The 18,410-nt window shown below is 43.4% G+C and overlaps 1 protein-coding gene across 1 annotated transcript; it reads left to right on the top strand.

Moving 5' to 3' along the window:
- Positions 1–2,383: 2,383 nt before the first annotated feature.
- On the top strand, positions 2,384–14,899 carry IBA57 (iron-sulfur cluster assembly factor IBA57). Its single transcript, XM_073334820.2, has 3 exons — positions 2,384–2,797; positions 5,799–6,145; positions 9,704–14,899. Exons 1-3 carry the CDS (start codon positions 2,469–2,471, stop codon positions 10,096–10,098), a joined length of 1,071 nt encoding a protein of 356 aa, XP_073190921.2. The 5' UTR covers positions 2,384–2,468; the 3' UTR covers positions 10,099–14,899.
- The last annotated feature ends 3,511 nt before the right edge of the window (positions 14,900–18,410 follow it).

The raw sequence follows: 18,410 nt of genomic DNA, 5'->3' as shown, positions 1-18,410 counted from the left end.
GTGGAATTCATCGGAATGCATCCGATGAAGTGAGCTGTAGCTCATGAAAGCTTATGCTCAGATAAATTTGTTAGTCTCTAAGGTGCCACAAGTCCTCCTTTTCAGTTGCTTCTGATAGTTCTAATAAATTAATTTTGTCTTTTTTTCCAGTTTTGAAATTTTTTCCTCTCATTATACAGCTGAGATCACAAGGAATAACTTTTGCTGCAAAACTTCAGTCAGGTAATTTTTGCTGTCTTGAGTTAAACATATGTGTTCTGAGCCTTGGTATGAAGAACAGAGAATAAGCTTCTGGGGCAGGGGGAGGAGGAACAGAGCGTAAGCCTTTAGAGATGACTCAATAACATTTTTTTAAATCTGGGAGATGAATTCCACTGTAATGCATTGGAGTTTAAAGCAAGGCTATCATAGCTCCTCGCATATATTTCCCCTGGAGTTAGTCTAGTATTAATGAGCCAGGGAATGGTGATTTTTAGCTCTCACCTTCACATTGGCAAATCATTTTGACAAGACGCATACATCAGGGGATTTTTTTATTTCAGAGTGAAGTAACATAACTCAAATTCCAATCTTATTAAACATTCTGTACATTACCATCAAATACCACTGTGTGTTAGCAAAGAAGCTGTTGATAATGTTCAACCTCAGTTTTCATTTAAGCCTGGGGGAGTAGCAAAGAGCTTAGAGTGCAGCAGAAAGCTTGGGAAATGCCGGAGAACTAGCATGAAGAGTCAGGCATCCAGGAAGGCAACTTGCAGAGCATTAAAACGCAGAAAGTCAGGAAGCAGAATCAAAGAGAGAATTAAACAAGGCTCAGGGAGCATATGAGGAAGAGGTGTTTAAAAGAATAGTGGGGAGAGACCCCAACAGAAGGGAAAAGCAGCAGCAGAGAGCTAGGGAGCAGTAAAAAAAACCATTGGAAAAGCTTAACCCTCTGAATGATGGCATTTTCCAGTGTACTAGTGACTGAGTACTTAGGAAGATTTGTATGTACCTGCTCCAGTGATTAAAAGGAACAACAGAGAGGTCTGGAAAAGATTAAGCAATACATTGAAGATCCAGAGGGACAATGGAAACGGACAAGCAGGGAGAGGCCCTGACCGCACAGGAATCATAGCACAAATATTACATTGATTTTACTTGAGGCACTTCCCTTTGCTTCTTTAGAGAAGACGTACCTCAGTTCCATATGTGCACTATGACATATAAATAGGACCCGATCTTCAATTCCTTGACAGCTGGAGAATAATGTAGGTTTTATGTGAGCCCAGCAACCACATATCCTTGCTCTAGAGTTACTAGCAATGCAATCAATGTCTGAGTTCCTTAGCAGATACGTAGAAACATGTTGAATAACAACCGCAAAAAAAATCTCCAGGTCCAAACCACATCCTCCTCTTCGAAGCCCTGCCACATGGCTGATCAATTCCCAGAGAGCAGGAGAAAGATGGCAAACAGATGATCCCAGCCGTTTTAGTCGGAAGATGGCTCTACACGGTATGCATCCGATGAAGTGAGCTGTAGCTCACGAAAGCTCATGCTCAAATAAATTGGTTAGTCTCTAAGGTGCCACAAGTCCTCCTTTTCTTTTTGCGAATACAGACTAACACGGCTGTTACTCTGAAACTCTACATAGTGTGTATATGTCAGAACTTCACCTACTCAGGACAGGCTTTGCCATTTAATCCTGACTACATAAAAACCAAACATACTCAAAGAAAGCCAAGCATATACTCTTTGTTGAGGTTACGTATGGGCCAGGTGCCAAGTTTTATACCAAAGTTGGGTCCTAGCGGCCTCGCAGCTTGAGCATTAGACTGGGACACAGGAGACCTGGGGTCTAAACCCTGCCCTGTCACTAGTCTGCTGGGTGACCTCGGGCGAGTCTCACCTCTGTGCCTCAGCTTCCCCACCTCTCAACTGGCACTACTGAGCTCCTTTGAGAAGTGCTTTGAGGGGTATGGCTGGACAGCACCCCGGGCTGCTGGGAAGGGGCAGTCTCACCCCACACTGGCTCATGCGATGGATGTCTGCCAGCCTCTCCCGGGGCCACCCGCCACGCTCTGGACGGCGCCAGAGCAGCAGCTGGTACCTAGGCAGGCTGCTGCTGCACGAGGTGGGGGTCAGTGTCAGGGCAACAGGGAGCCACCAAGGCCCGATACTGACTCGGGGTGGGGGTGTGAAGTGAACCAGTTGTGGGGGGGGGGGACAGAGGGCAGGGGTTGCCTGAGGCCTTCCCTCGCTGATGGGGGTCCTGCCCCCACAGCCCCACCCCGCAAGGAGCACTGGGCGTGGCTACCTGGGGAGGGGCGGAGTTAATGGGGCGGGGGGCGGAGCGTTTTGTTACCACGCCCCCCCCGCCGCCGCCGCGCGCTCCGCCTCGCTCCCAACCGGACACGCGCAAGATGGCGACTGCGAGTCCGACAGAGGTAGCTGCCGGCGGTCTGCCCTGACGGGCCTCCGCCGCCATGTTGGTGAGGGCGGGCGCGGCGCTGCTAGGTCTGCCCCGCAGCCCCCGCCCGTGGGTAGGTGGGGGCGGAGGGATGAGGCGGCTGAGCGGGGGCGCCCCTCCCCCACCCGCGGCTGTTCGGAGCTTCCCGCTCAGCCGCGCGCTCCTGCGCGTGCAGGGGCCCGAGGCGGCCACCTTCTTGCAGGGGCTGCTCACCAATGACGTGGAGCGACTGGTGTCGGGTGGGGCGGACCGTCCCCCGGAGGGCGGGGCTCCCCCGCCACGCGCTCAGTACACGCATGCGCTCAACGTGCAGGGCCGGTGCCTCTATGATATCATTCTCTACAGGTGAGACCAATGCAAGGCGGGCGTGGGGGGGGAAGGAATGGGCAAGACTTGGAAGAGACCATTGCTAGAGTCAGTACCACTATTTTGCTCATAGGGGAACTGATGAGTTTGCTTGCTGTGAAGTCAGATGTGGACGCAGTGTCCCTAATGGTATAACTTGGGCAGATTTGGTGCGTGCAAAGTTAATTTAAGACCTGATTGAGCAAAACAATTAAGCCCTGGAAATGGGTGCAGTTTAAATTAAGCCTGTGTTTAAGTATCTTGCTCATTTGGGGCCTTTTTAAATTATTTGGTGTGATTTTTTTAAAAAGGTCACTAAAGTCATGAGCCCACTGCAAATTAAAGCAACTTTACAATAATAAACTTGCTGGCCCATGCCATGGAGGGAGAGATGCCTTTGTTTCACGTTTGCAATGGTGGTTTATTATGCATAACTGTTGGGGAAAAAATCCTGTTGAAAAATGGTGGTGGTCTTTTAATGTCAACTAGGTATAGCTAATGTTACAGGGCCTGAACTTGCCTATGTCCATGGTCAACTTTATGATAAAATCAATGGGACCACTAACTGTGTAAAGTCAAGCTGGGACTTTTTAACTGGGAATTGGTCCTGCTTCGAGCAGGGGGTTGGACTAGATGACCTTCTGGGGTCCCTTCCAACCCTGATATTCTATGATTCTATGATTCTAAGCGCACGTGTAAGTCTTTGCAGGATCCGGGCCATATCAGTCCTACAACATGCATTAGTTTAGCTTTTCTTGTTCATTTAAAAAAAAAATGGTGGATGAAAGGTCTCATCTTTCCCCGTTTAAATTAATTTGTATTGTTTTGTTCTCCCTTCACTTCTGTTCTTCAGAGGTAATTCCTGTCACTAGTATTTAAGAATTTTTGTGTATTTCCCATTTCACATACAATAATCCCCCAAGATGTTTCATGCAGTTTATCATAGTTACATGTCTTTTTTTTAATCTGTAAATAGTGCCGGCACAATGGACTCTTGATTGCCGGGTGGAGTCTGTACGCATTAGCACAATGTAAATAAGTAATAATGAGGTGCCTGTTCCTAATGCATCAATCACTATAGTACTGAAGCACCAACTCTAAAAATGTACTATGATGATATACGAACATATTGGCTCTAATTTTTCCACTGCCTTATGCAGTCATTTACATCTGTGCAAACTTGGTTTAAACTGCTACCAGAGTAGAATGGCAACATTTCACAACTCCTTAACATAATTGTAAGGAGTGACAAATTGGGCCCTTGGATATTCTCAGCTCAGTTATTTTTATTACTTAACATTTATATTGTGGTCGTGCATAAAAGGCATAGAGAGATCAGGCCCCATTATGATAGGCACTGTACAAAAACATACAGTTGTTGCCATAACAAGTGGATGATATGAACAGGCAGGCCAGGGTAGGGGAAACAGGATAACTAATATAATAGAATGTGTGCAGTTCTTAGCTATTCAGTAGTAGTGATCACAGGCTTCATCTTCCTAGTTGTTATCAGGTTACAGTTTAATCTACACGTTATGGAAGGCGTAATTTTGAGGAGGGACTTCAAGGAGGGCAGTGGTGGATTTAGAGTTAGTGGGGCCCTGTGCCACCCTCATTTTTGAGGGCCCCCCTTGGGGACCCAGTCAAGGAAAAGGCATTCTCTCTTATCTCCCCCACCCCATTTTTCATTATTTTTTCCGTCATCCTCCTCCTATATTATAAGTAATAGGAAGTAAATGAAAATAAAGTGAGGTATCTTGATTAGGGCAGGAGGTTGGGGTGCAAGAGGGGGTGTGGGGGTTGGGCTCTGGGAGGGAGTTTGGGTGCTGGGTGTGGGCTCTGGGCAGGGGGTTGGGATGTGGGAGGGGGTGAGGGGTGTAGGCTCTGGGAGAAAGTTTGGGTGCGGGCTCTGGGCTGGGGCAGGGGATTGGGGTGCGGGAGGGGTCAGGGGGCAGCGTTTACCTTGGGCAGCGCGGCTCCCAAAGCAACATGCATACCCCTCTGGCAGCGGCTTCTAGGCGGGCAGGGGAGGGGAGGCTAGGGGGTTTCTGCACGCTGCTGCATGCAGGTGCCACCCCCACAGCTCCCTTTGGCCATAGCCAATGGGAGCTGTGGAGGTGGCGCTCGGAGCGGGAGCAATGCGTGGAGACACTCCCCCCAGGGGCTGCAGGGACATGCCGGCTGCTTCTGGGAGTGGAGTGGTGTGGAGGGAGGGAGGGAGGCAGCGCGGGCAGGGAGCTGCCTTAGCCATGCTGCTGGCATGTCTCTGCGCGCCCCTTTTGGGGAGGGGGGCAGCAGGTCTTTGTGCACTATCTGGGGCAGGAGCAGTGTGTGGAACCTCCCGCCCCCCACCAGGGGCACGCAGAAATGTGCCAGCAGCCAGCCGCTTCCGGGAGCGGCGTGGGGCCACGGCATGCAGGCAGCCTGCCTGCCTGAGCCCTGCTGTGCTGCCAGCCAGGACTGGGGGGCACGTTGCCAGATGAGATTTATCCTGCATTTTGGGGTCCCCCCTGTCATGGGGGTCCCCGTGCCACCGCACTGTTTGTTTCATGGCAAATCCGCCTCTGAAGGAGGGTAAAATGATGGCTTACTGGGACTGGGAGTCTTTTCCCACTCATTGAAGGGGGGCAGGTATGGGTGAAAACACATTTGTCAGAGCAGTGGAGAATTGGGTGCTCAGGGCTGGCATCGTTGAGAGCGAAGGCAGGAGTTTACCTTGCAATAATAGAATAACTTGGATAGGTTTGGTGGGACTTGGTGAATCTACGTCTAGATTTCCATTCCTATATGATTTTACAATTTTGTTTGTTTTTTTTTTAACAGAAAAAATTATGGTGCAAATATTTCATAGTTGTCCAAAAGGTTGAGTACTGCCCATATCAGCACCAGTAGCATTCAGTAAATTCTGCATATCATTGGACTTGGCTCTGGATTAAGGTAAAAAGCTCTGCTGAAACTACTTCTTCTGTTTCTTTTAATGTTTTATGTGTTACTTTTTCAGGCTTCATGAAAGTCAAGAAGAGGAACCAAATATCCTGCTGGAGTGTGACTGCTCAGTGCTGGATTCTGTTCAAAAGCATTTGAAATTGTACAAGATCCGGAGGAAAGTAGATATAGCCCCCTGCCTTGATCTCTCTTTGTGGGCAGTCATCCCAGAGGAACAGTCTGGAGATGTTTCCAGTATCCTTGATAAATGTGCAGACAAAACTTTGGTTTTAACTCCTGATCCCAGAGCAGAAGTCATGGGTTGGAGATTGATTACAAACAAAGAGGAAAATCCACTAGAAATTATCCCTGGAAGTCATATAGGAAATATTAGCGATTATCATAGGCACAGGTACAAACAAGGTAAAGCCGATTTAAGTTTTATACCCTAGTGTATTAGCAAAATGAGGGAGATGTATGTTACTGTGAGAATTCCATACTCAAGATCTAATGCAAGACACTAGAAGTTAAATGCTAATTATTGGATGTCTGAATGTGTTTGCTGACAGGGTAGTAAATACAGCTCTTGTTTAATACTTCTGGACTAAATTTGATTTAGTAACTATAACTATATTTTGAATACAGTATCCAGCTGCTGGGGTTTTTAATACATGTATGGATGTGGGCATGCCTATAGGATTACTGGTTTCCATATGGTCAGACATTTTTGTGGTTTGAGTCATTTTGATTATTTTTGGAATATTAACTGTGCTTGCTTGCTTGTTTGCCTGTTGCTGTGGGGGGAAAAAACAAACAAACTTGGCCTGTTTAGTAAAAATGTATGACTGGATTCATAAAGAAATTTACGATCAAAGCGATATGTATTTGCTTTGAGTTGGTAACTAAGATACTGCAATCTCATGTGTGTGGGTTCACCATTGTGCCCATGCAGAGCCCTATTGACTTCCATGGGACTCTAGCCAGGCATCAGATGAAACGAATCACTGGACAGGAAGTTGCATTTAATGTGGGCAAAGGGAGAAATGTAGTATATATTCTTGGTTCTTCAAAGGGGCTAATTTCCCAAAGCTGAGGAAAATTATGAGTGAAGTTGATGGAAAGGGAAAATTTAGACAGAGAAATGTGAATTAAGATTGAGAGTTCTTTAAGAACAGTATATTAGATGGCCAAAAAGCCACGATTCCACAATCAAGAAAAAGGACAATTTTGGCCAAAAGTCTATCCTGGTTCAGCTGCAGAGCAAAGACAGTAATTATAAATAAAGCAACATATAACCAAAGGAAAAAGGAGGAATAGATAACTTCTAATTTATATTTATTGTTATTAAGTGCGGATAATAAGGGGAGTTAAAGTCATCAGGGAAGAATCTATGGCTGGCAGGGCTAAGGACAATAAGGAGATTTTACTTAAAATCAAATATATTAGGAACAAAAGAAATCCAAGAAATGGTATAAGCCCATAGATGGAGATGGTAAAATTATTAATAATGATGCAGAAAAGGCAGAAATGTTCAATAGATATTATTTTCTGTATTTGGAAAGAAGCAGAATGGTGTACTTGCATCATATACGTCTGATGAAGTACTTTACATTCTATTAGTAACTAAGGAGGATATTAATCATCATCCACTAGATATTAACCGGCCTGGATAACTTGAACTCAAGGGTCCTAAAACAGTGGGATGAAGAGCTCTGCCCACTGATGTGAATTTTTAATTAATCTCGGAATGCCAGGGCAATTTCAGAAGACTGGTAGAGTGCTGATGTTGTGCCAGTATTCCAAAAAGGCAAGGAAGATGATCTGAATAACTATAGGCTGGTTAGCTTGACAAATCCTAGGCAAATGAATGGAAAATCTGAAATGAGATTCAATTGATAAAGAATAAAAGGATAGGAATATAATTAATGCCAGTCAATGTGGTTTTATGAAAAACAGGTCTCATCAAACAAACCTGATTTCATTCTTTGAGATTACAAGTGTGGTTGACTTCTGTAAGGTAATTGACTTAGTAATGCATGATATTCTGATGTAGAAAAGTGAGCAGTATACAGTGTCAGCAAAGCACTAATTAAATGGCTTAAGACCTGGCAAACAGACAGATTGCAAAGTATTTGTCACTGGGAAATCATCACTAAATGGGGTTGGTCCTAGTGGGATTCGTGCTAGGCCCAGTGTTATTCAACACTTTATCAATGATCTGGAAGTAAATATAAAATCGCTGTGGCCGACACAAGGATTGACAGAGATAAATAATGATGAGGACAGGGCAGTCATACAGACTGGATCTGGAGCACTTGGTAAGCTTGGCACATTCAAACAAAAGGTATTTTAAAACAGCCAAATATGAAGTCAGACATCGAGAAACGGAATGTAGGCCATATTTCCAAAATGGGGGACTGTATCCTGGAAAGTAAACAAACGTAATCCTTGAGTATAAGGGAGAGTAGTGAGAGAGCAGGAGTGGGGAGGTGATTTTGCCTTCATGTCTGGCATTGGTGAGACCAACACGGGAATACTGTTGTCCACATATTTTAAAAGATTTTGAAAAACTAGAGAGACTGCATGAAAGAGCCACAAACATGATTTGAGAGCTGGAGAAAAATGTCTACTATTAAGAGTCCTAGAACTCAATCTGTTTAGTTTATCAAAAAGAAGATGGAGAGGTGACACAATTAGTGTATAAGTATCTTCACGGGGAGGAAATGCCAGGTACTAATGGGCTCTGTAATCTAGTGGAGAAAGGCATAATATGAAGTAATGGCTGGAAGCTGAAGCCAGACAAATTCAAATTGAAGATAAGGCACAAACTTAATAGTGAGGGAGGCTGGTTAACCACTGGAACAAACTACTAAGGAAAGTGCTGGATTCTCCATCTCTTGTTGTCTTCATATCAAGACTGGATGCCTCTCTGGAAGATACACGTTAGTCAAACATAAGTTATTGGGAGCAATACAGGGATAACTGGGTGATATTTAATAGCCTGTGATATACAGGAGCTCAGACTAGATGATCTAATTCCCCTCTTTTGGCCTTAAATTTTACAGGGTCTGCCCTTCCAAATCAGATTACAGGACAGTATCAGAGCCTGTCTTAACCACAGTTCTAGGTTTAAAAAATAAAGAAGAGGACTTGCAGCCTAATTTTCATAGGTACTGAGCACCTGAAGCTCCTACTGAAAATTAGTCTACTATTGGATAATAACAGGAAGTACTTCAGTTAAACTATATTTTTACCTTAAGTATTTAATATATTAGAGTCTGAGCTCCTACAGTATAATTAATCTGTGGTCATAATGAAGATGGGTGCATAGTTTTTAATGGACCCACACTGAGTATTTCCTTTACTAATCTGTCATCAGAAGTTATTTATATTGTCAAAAAGGAGAAAATACTAATGTTTCCATAAAGCTGTTATTAACTAATTTGATGTTTTTTATTTCTCTGTATGCCCTGACTTTTAAGATAAAACATATAATTGGTCTGTTTGCTGAAGAGGTATTTTCATTTGACCATCCTATGTTTATTACATAGCTTTTGACCAAAAATAACACTTTTTTTTACCCTAAAGTCTACTTATGTGATTAAGGTGAGCAGGATATGGCCCTTTGTATTAAATGTATACAAGTTCATTTGGGTCCAGGTTTTGACTGCCTGGTTTTGACTGCCCTCCATTTCAGTAGTGTGCTTGTGAATGCTCAAAACGTCAGCAGATCAGGCTCTGATACAGCTTTTTGGCTCACCTTTTAAATCAGCATTTGCTAGCCTTGCTCAGTTATGACTCGTGATTTCAACTTGGGTCTCCAACCAAAGTATTGAAAAACCAATAACTTAAAACTATTTCTACTTTTTTTTTTTTTTTTTTCTCCAAATTACAGTTTTCAGCGAACAAGATGGATGCTAAAAGTGCTATATATTGTGAGAGCCTGACAAAACTTACCAGTTACTTCTGTTTTCCCCCCAGGAATAGCTGAAGGTGTAAAAGACATCCCCCCAAGAGTAGCCTTGCCACTGGAATCCAACCTGGCCTACATGAATGGCATCAGTTTTACCAAAGGCTGTTATATTGGGCAGGAGTTAACAGCCAGGACCCACCACATGGGTGTCATCCGCAAACGCCTATTGCCAGTGCAGCTTTCAGCTCCTTTGCCATTGGGAAGCATTCCCGAGGGTGCTGCAATCTTAACTGAATCGGGAAAGTCAGCTGGCAAGTACCGCGCTGGTGGAGATGAACTTGGCATAGCTTTGCTGCGATTAGCTAACATAAATGAGCCACTTCATATCAGTTTACCAGGCGACACTAGTGTGAACCTTACTGCATCTATACCTAACTGGTGGCCAAAAACTACCAACAAATAAATGAGGAATCCTGTGTGGCACATCTGCCTTACTTAACAAACTTTGTCTGATAGGCTGGGAAATTCATTCACTCTCTCACTCCCTTCCATCATGTCTTCCTTTGTCTTTACCTTTTATTTGCAGAACTTAAGCAGTGTGTATTACAAAAGGGTCCTTGGGAACTGGGCCAAAAGGCAGAAGGAACCTGATGCATCATCGAGTCATTGACAAATCAAGGGCTAAGTGGAGAAGCACATAGGAGAACAGAGAAATATTCAGCAAAATCTTGTAAAGTTCAGGAGCAGGAGTTTCTGCTGCTTGCTTCCCCTTAAGGGAGAGGTGTATGGGGAGGGAGATTAAGGAGACTTGGGCTGTGCTGGGCAACTAGGCTCCGTTCCTGAAGATCCTTGACCCAGCCACAGCACTCTTGTGGCCCATCCTCTCCCTCTGTGACCTGTACCATACTTCCCTCTCTGAAAGAGAGTGAAGACAGGCCAATTATTGCTGGTTGTATCAGTCCCATGGGAATTTGCATGGTACAGAGGAGATCTCTATACTGACTTCCACTAGCTGATTAGCTCACCCAAAACCAAGGACCCACAGCTCTGCAGAGAGGGACTTCTGTGGGCTCTGGAACCATAGAGGAGCCTGTCACAGAGACACTGCTCCCCAGCTCTGTGTCTGGGAGCTTTGCTGGGAATTTTTGGTTTCCTCCCATGACATAGTGGATGGTTACATATAGCTTGAAGAGTCTCTTTGGGGCAGAGGGAGGAGGCTTGGCATGGGTGAGGAATATTAAGGAGTCCAGTGGGGCTGCTAAGGAATCCAGCCCCTACTCTATGTGAGGTGCCCTGGGTTTATTTGGGTGGTGCTGGATCTGGGACCTGCTGCCCTCCATTGGATGGATCAAAACTTATTCTGAATATAGTGCTGCATATATTGAAATGCTGAAAGGGGAGGTGGGAATAGGAATTTTATCACAGTATGTGTCAAATGTTTTTATATCGGATTATTTTTGTGGTATTGTAAGGCTTTTTAATAGCAGTGTGCTGCCCATTTATTTCAATAGCGTGTGTTTTTGCTACACTCTGGCTAAAATGTTCACTGTGAACGTTCCTTGCATCAGGCTTTCTGCACCGCTCCTAAATTGCTGATTGATGAGAGCTTTTTCTGTCATTACTGTTAACTCTCTCTGAAGGAATAGGAATGGATTGTACTCTGTCTGCATTTGAAATAAGAATTTTGCTTTTAATACTTGACCACATGGGCGAGCAATGTATGCAGATGATGTAATATCAGTATGTACTCTACTGTTGCAAGGTCAGCAGAGGGAGCACAATGGTCAATAGTATACCCACAGCTGCCCTGCCATGGCCAGGATACTGGTAATAAAGGCCTGGGCTATGCACAAGTTCATGTCGGAGTGTGATATTTACTGAAATAGGTACGCCGATACAACTCCTAGTTTGCACACAATTATACTTGTATAAAGATGCCTTCCTCATCCTTTATGGGAATAAACTATATTGATATAAACTTTATACCAGTATAATTGGTTTAAATTTGTCAGCAAATGTTGAGGTTTTGGTTGGCAGAAATCACAAATAAGGGTACGTATATGCTAGAAATGCTACAGTGATACAGGTGTGCCACTGTAGTTTTAGGCACTTGCTACAGCCACAGAAAGGGTTCTTCTATCGATGTAGTAAATCCCCCTCTCTGAGAGGTGGTAGGTAGGTTTGACAGAAGAATTCTTCTGGTGACCTACCACTGTCTACACTGGGGCCTAGGTTGGCTTAACTATGTTGCACAGGATGTAAAATTTTTCACAGTCCTGAGTGATGTAGGTGAGCTGACCTAACTTTGTAGTGTTGATGAGGCCTGAGTGTAGACGTATGCAAAACTGTGCTGCCAAAAGGAAACTTTCACTGGCAAAACTTTCTAGTGTACACCAGGTCTAAGTGTAGCCATGCTAAGGAGGTTGTACCACTTTAAATATACAAGTATAGTTAATAGTTAAAAGAGTACAACTTTCTGTGTAGACAAGCCTAAATAAAGGTACTAAGAACACATAAAATATTAGGACCATGTGCCTTGTGATTCTTAAAAAAATAAAATGCCAAAAACCTTCAGGAGGCAGCCAAAACCCCAGGCGGTATGACTGTTCCCACACAATCTCTTCAAAGCCAATGAAGGGACATGTCCCCTCCCCAAGGTGAGATGTCCACTCCTTCCCTGCCAACATGAATCTCAGCCCCATAGAGGGCTCTCTCTGGGGGATGGGGGACAGTGCCACAAATATGCATGAGGGAGTAACAATCCTGCCTTTGATAAGAAAATGCTGAGTAGAGCCTGTGCAGTGCCCTATGGATCTGAGGCCTGCTTGCCACCCACACTCCATGCCCTGTTCTTCCCAGCTGTCTAACTCTTTTGCCCTAAACTAGGGGGTTTTCCAGGCCCGCACTTTCCTCACTGCTTCACTACTGCCCCCATCCTCCCAACAGCTTCATGTGGCCCCCAAACAAGGGCTTCCGGTTAGTCCCTGCTGCTGGCTCTTACTGAGGGTTTCTCTAGCCACCTTACTTCCTGAGTGCTCAAACCTGCACCCAAAAATTTGGGGCCCCTTTGACTGCTGCTACTTCATGTTGGCTACTGCTGCTTTTTCCATCTTTGCACCTCTTCCCCCCCCCACCCCACTCAGGGCCTCCTCTTCCTCACTCCCTCTAACCCTAAACTAATTTATAGAAGCTGTGTGTATTTTTTTTAAGTAAATAATGTGAACTCAGAAGTGAGGTGTGGGGAAGAGGAGTGAGGGGGATGAATGAGTAGGGTCCTGATTGAATGGGTCTGGAAGGAGCCCAAGATGATGAACTAGCCCTGTTTAATATTTGTTTGAAATAGCCATTGTCCAAAGAGCATTTCATCGTTGCCTTGCTGTAGCCATTACTGTGAAGTGAAATGTGTATGAAAAATGCTTATATTCGTTAAAACTCCTCAGGCTTGCTGTAAAAGAAATCTGTGGAATTACTCATTAAAAGTTAGCTATGTCAATGATTTAATATTGGTGCTTCTGTGTGATTGGCCTGTAGGTTAGGTGGAGTTGCACAGACAAAGGTCTTTTATTTTTCAGTGATAGTAGTACGTTATGTTGGCAGATGTGCTTGTCTTCACAGAAGGGTTCTGCTCATATGCCCACTGTAGTCAATGTGGTCTTAGCCCATTCTGGATCAATGTCAAGAAGTTAAATTAAGCATCCTCTAACTACCAGAACAGGAAGTTAAAGATGAACTGGAAGGCTTGTTACCTGTCAAGACCAAGTTCACTTTCTGCTGTTTCTCCTGCAAAGGATGATATCATTAATACCTTAAAGAACAAGAAGGTGCACAAGAAGGGTTGTTTTAGGTGGTCAGTAAGGCAGCTCCTTGTGCTTTTTATATAAATCTCCACGTGCAGTTTGGGATCATCATTTTTCTTAATTAAAAAAAAAATCGGTTTTTCTTTAAAGATTACCCGTTACTATTGGACAGGAGCAGGGTAGCTGCAATCTCTTGGCCACTGTTGTGCCTCCCTTCTTAATGCCAGTAAAACTACCTGTGTTTTAACTAGCACTGATCTTGAAGACTTGTCTTATTAACCGTGTATGATGAGTGCCAAGTTTGCCTGACAGACATCATTCTGACGCTACAAAACTAAAATGCCTTTGGGATATAAGAAAATTGATAAAGAATCATAGAAATGTAGGACTGGAAGGGACCTCAGTCTAGTCCAGTCCCCTGCACTGAGACCATCCCTGACATGTGTTTGTCTAACCTGTTTTTAAAACCCTCCAAGTAGTAATATTATTTGTGTTAAATATTTAAAAATAAAAGCATCTATTAAGGCACAAGAGGAATTGGGACTATAAAAGATAAAAGGAATCCTTCTCAATGACAGCAATTGTCCCAGTATTCTTCAGTTACAGATAGGGTTAAAAATCTAATTATCATTGTGAAATAAGTTACCTTTTTTGTTTGTTTGTTATTAAAATGTTTATTGGCAGCTCCCATTTGAAGTGTTCCATCCAGGCTTTTCTAAACTTAACCCAAGTGTTAATCTTGATGAGTGTACTGTTGTGCAGAAGTACTCCAAGTTGTCCAAGGTAATAAAAGTCCAATTTAGCCTGTTACATAAAATTGTTTATAAAGTCAGCAAAAGTTAGACACTGTTTTCTAGGGTTACATTTTAAAAAATGTTGACGCAGCTCGAAATGGCTACCTTCTTGTTTACCTATTAAGTGAGAGATCAAACAGACTGTTAATTTCCAAACTTGGTCAAATAAACTTAGTCAAATAATAATTACTCTATTTTTGCTGAAAGTCTTATCATGAAATCGATCAATGAGACATATAAGTGATGCTTGGCTACTTACCCACGAAGGGAAAAAATGAAAAAAGGCCTCTATTTTCATTTATTTTGGGCAAGGATATTTTTGTGCGATTGAAGAATTGTTTGGCTGTGGTATTGACATAGGAATGAGTCCCTGAAGAGTCTTTTTAGTGCAGTCTTTTTAGATTATGTAAGATTCCTCAGTATCAGTCAGTTCTTAGGTTGCTTATAGAGTTTTTTGTTTTATTTTTTTAAGCTTGAACTAGAAATTAATCTGTAGTGCTTTAGACTTTCTGGATTCTCTGAATGTGACAAAGGAGAGACAGTGTAGAATATGCTTATGCTGGTTTGTCAAGAAAAGCTTTTCCCTCCACCACCAATTGCGCAAGCTCTTCTCAGAATATTTATATGGTACTACTGTATATGCACCAGGAATAAACACAGTTTCTTCTTTTCATGGGAGCCGTATCTATTATTTCAGCTACATACACACATTTCTTACTGCCTCTTAATATGTGAAAGGCTTTTATGTTACCAAGGGCTGGATATATATATATTTTTTAATAAACACAGATCACAATTTTCAAATGTGGATGCTTAAAGTTAGACACCTAAACACATAATATACGCAACTAACTGAAAGTGGCTTGATTGTCAGACATGTTAAGCAACACCCATTGGTATCAAAGGGAGCTGTGTGTGTTCAGTACTTCTGAAAATCTAACTGCTTTAGTTACCTGCTTATTCATGCACTTAAGCACTTCCAGTTAGGCACCAAAGTTAGGAAAAAATGGCTTTGCTTGTTATGAGGTTGCATTGAAATATACCTTACAGGTGGTAAATAATTAGAGGTACTCTATTAATCTTAAAATAAATTATTAGACTGACTGAAATGAAATAGATAACTCTATTACTCTCTGGAGACATATGTAATTTAAATTAAATTTAACCTGAAGTGGTCAAAAAATGGAAAATAACCAATGGACTTCTTTTTCCCTCCACTGTTTTTCACATGAACTAAAATGTTTGATGTTTTCTCACTACGTCTTTCAATGACTAATCTCACCAAAAATTAAGAAAACAACCACTACAGAGAGAAAAACACATCACTGCAAGCACACTGCCACTAAAACACATTATTAAAGGCAGGGCTGATAGGACCACCTATTATTAAAATTGTTCAACACTTTCCATTATAAGACTCTGTTTTCAGTTTCTTATAACTTTTGCAAACTTTTACTGTCTGGGCTGAAATTTTCCATGCCAGGTTTCTGTGGCCAGTGGTATCGACTAAATGTTTGCGGAAATTTCAGCCACAACAATTAATCCATTTCCAAGAATGATGCTAGGGAAAAATACATTGTTTTGCCTGTTAAAATCTAGCACCTCCATGGGGAAAAAAGATAACAAAGGCTCTACTGGGATAGTGCTTGGGGTCTCCTACAGACCCCCCCCAGGATCCTGTTTGGATATGGATACGGAGCTCTACTATTTTTAATGAAATAAATGCTACTGGGAATTGAGTGATTATGGGAGATTTTAATTTCCCAGATATAGTTTGGAGGACTAGTGCTTCTAATAATGGTCGGGCCCAGATATTCCTCGATGTGAAAGTCAACAGATTGATTCACCAAACAGTCACCGAACCAACAAGAGGTGATACCGTTTTAGATTTAGTATTGGTAAGTATCAAGGACCTCATAGAAAAATTGTTTGTAGAAGACAACCTTAGTTTGAGTGATTATGAGTTAATTCAGTTGAACTTAGGTTGGCAACTAGAGTCCTGGATTTCAAAAGGGTAAACCTTTAGAAAATTAAGGAAATTAGTTAGAGAAGTGGAGTGGACTAACGTGGAGGAGGCTTGGAATTGCTTTAAGTCAAAGTTGCAAAACCCTGCAACCCAAGAAAGGAGAAAAGTGTAGAGAAGGGTTGCAGATGAAATTGGATGAACAACCATCTCAAATAGTTAATTAAAAAGCAGAAGGAATTCTATAAGGAATGGAAGAAGGGATGGATCAGCTACCATTTAAAGGTCTGAAAGTTGGGGGGGGATGAGAACTGTCAAAAGCCAAGCATAGTTGGACCTTGCACAGGAAATTAAAACAAATAGTAAGAGAGTCTTTGGCCATATAAAGAAAACTAGGAAAGAAGAAGTGGGACCGCTAAACACTGAGGATGGTGAGGAGATTTAAAATAATCTAGGTGTGGTCCAACACCTAAATGAATGTTTTGCCTCAGTTTTTAACAGGGTAATGAGGAACTTGGGGGCAGTGGCTAATGGAAGAAGGATGTGGAAGCTAAACTCAAACAGTTTAGAGGGACTAAATTGGAGGGCCCTGATAATCTCCCTCCAAGAATATTAAAGGAACTGGCACATGAAATTGCAAGCCCAATAGCAAGGATTTTTAATGAATCTCTAAACTCGGGGGTTCTACTCTGACTTGAGAATTGCAAATACAGTACCTCTATTTATGAAAGGGGAAAAAAGTGAACTACTGGCCAGTTAGTTTGACCTGAACTGTATGCAAGGTCTTAGAACAAATTCTGAAAGAGAGAGAAGTTAAGGATAAGGTCTACCTAATTGCCACAATTGGGGTCAGAAAGGAATTTTCCCTTAGGTCAGATGGCAGAGACCGTGGGGGGTTTTCACCATCATCTACAGCAGGGGGTCACTTGCTGGTTTGAACTAGAATGAATTGTGGATTCTTTGTAACTTGAAGTCTTTAAATCAAGGTTTGAGAACTTCAGTAACTCAGCGAGAGGTTATGGGCCTATTTACAGGAGTGGGTGGGTCAGGTTCTGTGGCCGGTCAGGTGTAGGGGGTCAGATTAAATTATCATAATGATCCTTTCTGTCCTTAAAGTCTATGTGTTGGAGCAGGGACTTGAAATTTGACAGGGAGTGAGTGGCCTTTATGTCAAGGTTGTGCCTTTTGCTGTCTCCCTAAAAATCTGCCCAAATTTGTGCAAGATATAAGCCTTTGAAAATTTTCAATCACAGTTCATGCAAGTTTAGTAGAGATTTCTTAGATTTTAGCAGCTAAATTCAGTGATGATTCTGTACGCACTGGCATGCTTCATCATAGGCTCGAGCAGGACTCTTACTGCAGTTACATCTCTGTGCTGTGGGTCCTGGTCCACAGCTGGCTCTCAGGTTCCCAATCTCACTCCGCGCGTGGGATGGATTGCACCTTCAGTCTTTGCACCGAGTGACCCCGGCTGTAAGGGGAAGTCTGGCGGGTGGGATGTGGGTGGAACATGTATCTAAGGGTTTGACTGCTTTTGATTTAGAAACACAGAAAGCCAAGTAATTTTTCCACAATAAGCAGGTGAGTGCAGCATCAACCCAGCCTGCAGGTTGATGGCTGCCCTGCACCTGGCCCCACTGCGGCCAGTTAGTGCAGACACTGACAGTGGCTTTCACAGGCACACACTTGGCTGCTGAGAATGGGCCCCCCGCTTCTCATTTCACACCAGGAGTTGGGCATGGAGCTGTGAGCACCATGACAACTGGAGCTGGGTGAGGAAACAAGGCCATAGCCCAGGCCCTGTACTTGGGTCACAAAGTAACTCCTGGTGTGGGCACGCTGCTCCTACCCTTTGTAGTGGTGGTTTGCTCCAACTCCCCCACACTCTCTTCTAATCCTGAAATGGTTTGCCCCAACCCCCTCCCAAATTCTTCTAAACCATGAAATGCGTCATCCCAAACCCCGGCCCCTCTGACCCGACATGGTTTACCCTCACTTCCCTCTCTCCCCCTCCCACTGCCCCTGAAATGGTTTGCCCCAACCCCCTCTTTTCCTTCCCAGCCCTGATAGGGTTTGCCCCTCCCCCCGCCGCATACACCCTTCTAACCCTGAAATGGTTTGCCCTCAATCCCCCTCTCTTCTAACTCTGAAATGGTTCGTCCCAGGCCCCTCACACTGCGCCCCCTTCGAACCCTGCTCGTCTCAGGCCCCGCCTCCCACA

This window comes from Lepidochelys kempii, chromosome 2 (assembly GCF_965140285.1).
Source record: "Lepidochelys kempii isolate rLepKem1 chromosome 2, rLepKem1.hap1, whole genome shotgun sequence".
In the NCBI taxonomy this organism is placed as follows: Eukaryota; Metazoa; Chordata; order Testudines; family Cheloniidae; genus Lepidochelys; species Lepidochelys kempii.
This window is presented reverse-complemented; position numbering and strand designations above follow the sequence as displayed.

Bases quoted from the DNA above. Each gene is read 5' to 3' on its own strand.
- IBA57 (XM_073334820.2), top strand. From the start codon at position 2,469: ATGTTGGTGAGGGCGGGCGCGGCGCTGCTAGGTCTGCCCCGCAGCCCC. The intron at 2,798-5,798 runs GTGAGACCAATG...TTACTTTTTCAG, and splicing joins TATGATATCATTCTCTACAG to GCTTCATGAAAGTCAAGAAG. The intron at 6,146-9,703 runs GTAAAGCCGATT...TTTTCCCCCCAG, and splicing joins TAGGCACAGGTACAAACAAG to GAATAGCTGAAGGTGTAAAA.